This window comes from Alligator sinensis, unplaced genomic scaffold (assembly GCF_000455745.1).
Source record: "Alligator sinensis unplaced genomic scaffold, ASM45574v1 scaffold2044_1, whole genome shotgun sequence".
Lineage (NCBI taxonomy): Eukaryota > Metazoa > Chordata > Crocodylia > Alligatoridae > Alligator > Alligator sinensis.
Genome location: NW_005843517.1, coordinates 81,117 through 86,531, shown reverse-complemented (window position 1 = coordinate 86,531; position 5,415 = coordinate 81,117). Strand labels below are relative to the sequence as shown.

Here is a 5,415-nt window from a genome sequence, read left to right as displayed (position 1 = left end):
GGAAGTGCCTCGAGTGCTTGTATTGGGTCTAGTACCCATTGGACGATCAGGCCTGTGTTTTCCAAGGCGCACAGAGCCAGAAGTGAGTCCAGAGCCTTGGATGGTGGCAGCGGGAACCCCAGGCTAGCGGGTGTGCTCCAGGGAAGGGGTCGGCCAGACGGGAGGCACCCCAGGGAGGCACTCGGAGCCTGGACGGTGGTCGGGTGCAGGGAGGTGGGCGGCTCAACGCAGGAGCGCCCCCTACTGGCCCGCCACACTACCTTTTGATTGCACTTGTGCTTAGGACTGAGAGTGGCTGATCAATGAGACCATTCCTGTCACAACTCAAAAGCTTTATTAGCATACGCAACTGCAAAGACTTATTGGTATGAATACAGGCAATGCTTGCACAGCCTTGGATTCAGGAAGAGCAGGTCTGCTGACCAGGCATCTCTGCTTTCCTGGGGACTCTTGCTGAATTGTTTCTTTCTGCTGAGCTTTGGGAAAGGTCCAGTTTGTTGCTTGGCCCAGGCTGAATATTTCTAGATGGTTGATTTGACAGGCTCCTAATTAATCTTTGATTGGTTTTATTTAAATGTCTTTTTTCCACTGGAACTTTTGGAACTGGATGGAACCAGATTTTAATGCCCTGGGAAGGGCTCAAGGGATCAACTTAGCTAAGGTTGTGTCTTTTTGGTGTCTGACCCCAGTCTGTTAATGATCTGGCAATCTTTATTTTAATCAAGATCTTATCAATTAATTGAAATATATATTTTTGACATAGCAGAAGGACAGATTTCTCATTTTCTTCATGGCTTGCCTTTTGGAGTCATTTACTAACTGTGGTGTGTGGCCTGACAAGGCTTCTTCACTCTTTCTATCCTTGAGGTATCTTTGTCTGTATAATCATTTGAACATGTTAGCAAGAATGCATTTATTATAGGAAAATAACTATTAATACATTTGGTCGCCTTAGTTATTAATGGTTCAGGATGCAATTGTAATATATGGTACTTAGAATACAGGCCCTTGGCCTGCTTGCTGTTCAGTCATATTTCTGCAGGTTTGACTTAGGTTCCCTGAAAATGGCCAAGTCTGACATCCACGCTTTCCCTGCAATTTGGTTCGGCTTTGAATAGCATCTGTTTCATTTACGTTATAAGGATGCTTGTTATGCATAGCTCATGCTGCACAGGCCTACACGTGGCTACAGGCAACACAAGTAAAGTGCAGGGTGAGGATCCTTGGTGCTACTGCAATGGAAGTAATAATAGGGGACAACAGCATTGAGACCCACCTGATGCTGCCATTAATGTGACATGTCAGTAATGGAGCAGGTGAGAAGTGTATGAATGTGCAGAGCCCTCAGCATTCCCAGGACCCCAGGATCCCTCCTTTCCCCTCAGCCCAGACCATCAATCCCAGCATGTGGATAGAGCTTGCTGGGGGCATGAGCTGGTTATCAGCAAAGGAGTTTTATGGACTCACTGGAAACACTTCTGTACACTGCAGTGCTGAGATCTGTGAGTGATCAAGGAGCTCTCTGCATACAGAGAGAATCCACCGCCACTGCCCTGGGCAGGGACCCAGAGCCCAAGGTCCCTTCCACCTTCATGTTCCCAACCAACTCTGCCTGTTTGCGAGCAGTCAGTGGAGAAGAGCTTCCTCCCGGTTGGCCTCTCTACCGCCTGTATCAAAAAGTCATCCCAACACACTCCAGGAACCTGCTAGGCTGCTTGTGCATTGCTGCGTGTCCTTCCCACCAGATATCCCGATAATTACAGTCCCCCGGAGAACCAGGCCCAGCCATTGGAAACCTCCTGCCATTTGTTTCAAGAAGGCCTCCTCCACCTCCACCTCCTGCTTTGGACGCCCACCACGACACTCCCCATGCTGCTCTCCCCTCTGAGCTTTACCCAGCAGCTTGCAACTGGCCTCTCTCTCTTCATTGCCTTTCATTGTACGATTGCTGATAAGTTCATCGCCCATCTGGCCTGCTGCTCCCAGTGGGCACTTGCAGAGAGCCCCTTATTGCAGGTCTCCATGGGAGGAGGTGACAATACCAGCTCTGCACAAGCAAAGGCATCGTGTCCCCTGCAGGTCGCTGCAGAGCTCCTGCAGGACGCTGAAGTCTCAACACCACCAGGGACAGCAGCTCCACGGACAAGCCCCCTGTTATCCCCCACCCATCATCTGGGCTGCCATGCATCCTCCAGCACAGATGCCAGGATCTGATTGCCCGGTCCCTCTCAGTCACAGCAAGGTGTGATGTGAGGGCTAATGGTATGGGCAGGGTGCCAGCCACTGCCCACAGTGCCAGTTACAATGGCACGTCCTCAGCCGGGCAGGGCCAGGAGGAGGAGTCCAGGCAGAGTGAACCTCTAGCACCTGGGGGCCGCGGCCCTGCCCTTGGAGGAAGGCCGAGTCCTCACCCCGCTCTGTTATTTCTGCTCTGTGACAAGTGGTGGCAGGAGTGAAATGCAGCCACAGGGCTCCCACACACAGGCCCCCCTCCCCCCCTCCCGCGTGGCCCAGCCACAGGCCCTCCCTCTTTCCTCTCCAGATCGGGCGTTTCAGCCCAGTTGGAAGAAGGGCAGCAATGAGCAGTGGGCGCCTGTGCAGAGCCCTCCGCAACCCCGTGCCCTGGCTGCCCTTGCCCCTCAGCCCAGGACCTCCCTCCCAGGACAGGTGTTAACCTTGTCTTGAATGAGACGTCTTGTGCCCTGGGTCAGGGGTGAACTGCATCCGCCTGCTATCAAAAATGAGCTTGAAGGATCCAATGAAAAACACTCAGGCAACTTATAAGGTGCATACACCGTATCGGCCAGATCCCTACAGAATCACTCTGCCCGCAGCAAAGTAATCAGCTGTGAAACGGGTACAGTTGAGCAGCCCGGGAACCGTTCTCGTTCTCACAAGAGGTGTTGCAAGGGCGACGTCTGGTCAGAAGCTGGAGTCGTCTGTCAGGACCTCGGTGCAACTGCTCCTGAGACCAGGGGTTTCTTCCCTCTGCACAACCTCTCCTGGGCACCTGCAAACACCACACCATCCCCAAACACTGCCCCAAAACAGCTCCCCTGGGTTTGGCACCTGGGGTGTCTCTACTCAGCTATGCTTTATTGAGCTCTCTGCTGGAGCTCCCACAGAGCCGCTGTTTCCTGTGACTTTCTTCAGCAATCCCAGAGCCCCTTCTCTAGGACACCTCTCTTTCCCGGGTTGCCTCCCACTGAATCCCTGCACCCTGGGATCTGAAGAGTGGGGTGGGGAAATGGTTTGCACAAACTCCTGCGGGAAGGATGGTGGCCCCTTTCCAGCCCTCTGAATGCAGGAAGGCTACTCTGAAGTCATCCCGGCCCAGCGCTCAGCCAGTCCCCTATTGAAAACCTCCACTGAAGGAGGTCCCACAGCTCCTTGGGCAGCTCGTTTCCCCTCTTCTTGTCCCGGCAGGAAGGAAGTTCTTCCTGAGGTCTGATCCACACCTACTCGCTTGCAATGTGAAGACACTGGGTCGTGCCCTCCTCTCTGCAACAAAGGAGAAGTCTGTGTGCAGTGGTGTAAATGTAAATGTAACCCAACTTCCTTTCATCTGGGTATTTGCACTGTTTACACATGTCAGCCTTATCAGTTGTGCCTTTAGTGTAGAGCCAGGCTGAAGGGAAAACCCAGGTTGACTCCATACGGAAGGAGGAAAAATTTGGGTGTACAGGGTGGGTAGGGACATTTCTCACTCAATAACCTTGACTTGAGAGAGACGTCTTGTGCCCCAGGCTCAGGGGGAACCTGCATCTGCCTGATATCAAAAATGAGCCTTCAGGATCCTGTGTCAACACCCGAGTGCTGTGCAGCGTGTGCTAGATCACAGCTGAGCTCCGTGACTGCGGGGAGGACGGATGGGGCAAGTGCGGGACTGTGACCAGCCCCCGCCCTGCTGTGATGGGGCAGGAGAGTCCCTGGCCTGTGGCTGGGCAGGAAGCAGCTGGTGCCGGAGCAGCAGGACTGAGCAGAGCAGGAGGTTTTTGTACGGGGCTGTAGCACTGTGACAGGCCAGCTGTTAGCCTGCTCGCAGAAATAATCTCCAACATCTCCAGCTTCCACCCGGCTGATTGTAAAAGTGTAGTCGGTGCCAGAGCCACTGCCACTGAACCGGTCGGGGACCCCGGAGGGGCGGTTGTTTGTGCCGTAGAGAAGAATTTTAGGATCCTGCCCTGGTTTCTGCTGGTACAAGTTCACTCTGCTGCTGCTGACACTGGAGCTGATTTTGCACTGGATGGTGACGGTGTCTCCTGGGGACACTGCCAGGGCCTCTGGAGTCTGAGTCACAACAATGTCCTCGGTCGTGCCTGCAATAATCACAATGATAAAACATCACAGATGTCAAACCACCTGAGGATCACAAAAGCTAAATATCACTGACGTTTTTTCAAAATCTCACACTTGACTTTCAGAAACCTGAGCGAAAATTAAACAGAACCCCTCCCCCTCTCCATGGACTTAAGAAACATCCTACAATGAATAATTCCCTGCTCTGCATTTTAAACATCCTGAATGACCTTGGGATGTTAAACCCATAATCCTGACTGTCCACGTACCAGGTTAATAATGTCTCAGTCTCACTGGCAAATCATGAGTTTGAGCTGCTCCCTCCCCTGCTGCTGCCCTTACCCTGTGCCCAGAGCACGAGGAGCCAGAGGAGGTGAGTCTGCCACAGCATCTTGCTGCTTCTGCACCGACTGACACGGAGCTGAGAGACACCAAGCGTTAAACCAGCCCCTTTATAGCTGCTCCCCAGAGCAGGGCGCAGTCACTGGGGCAGCCGTGTGCAAAGCAGCAGCTCTATAAAATAAGCATTCCCTGAGAAACAGGGGAGAGGCAGCAGGGAAGGGGTTCATGACAGCCCTGCCCTGTGAATATAATCACAACTCACCAAGTGCTGGAGGAACCACCGTGTCCCGGCAGTGCAACTGCTCCACCATGTGGAACTGCAACTGCAGGACAAAGTTGTTTCTTTTAAACCTCATCTCTTTAATGAGAATAGATCAGTTGCCCCTTGTGAAACCCTTTAGCTCAGTCCTTGGTCCTGCACTTTTCAATTTCTTTATCAGCGATTTGGACGACGGATGAAAAGCAATGTGGTCCCCATCTTTAAGAAAGGGAGGAGGGAGGACCCGGTCAGTCTTATCTCAATCCTTGGGAAACTCTTTGAGAAGATCATCAAGGAGCACGTCTGTGATGGGTCGGCATTGGGGATGAAGCTCAAGCAACCAGCATGGTTTCATTAGGGGCAGGTCACGTCAGACCAACCTGATTGCCTTTTACGATCAGGTCACAAAAGCATTGGACGCAGGTGTCGCTGTGGATGTAGTCTTTCTGGACTTCAGCAAGGCCTTTGACACTGTCTCCCACCCCATCCTCGTTAAAAAACTAGGCAACCATGGT

At 52.5% G+C, this 5,415-nt stretch overlaps 1 gene segment (V, D, J or C); it reads right to left on the bottom strand.

Moving 5' to 3' along the window:
* Positions 1-3,789: 3,789 nt before the first annotated feature.
* On the bottom strand, positions 3,790-4,704 carry LOC106723305. The segment is given in 3 exon segments: positions 3,790-3,854; positions 4,002-4,319; positions 4,642-4,704. Coding segments are annotated over 3 exon segments (432 nt in total).
* Between the last annotated feature and the right edge of the window lie 711 nt (positions 4,705-5,415).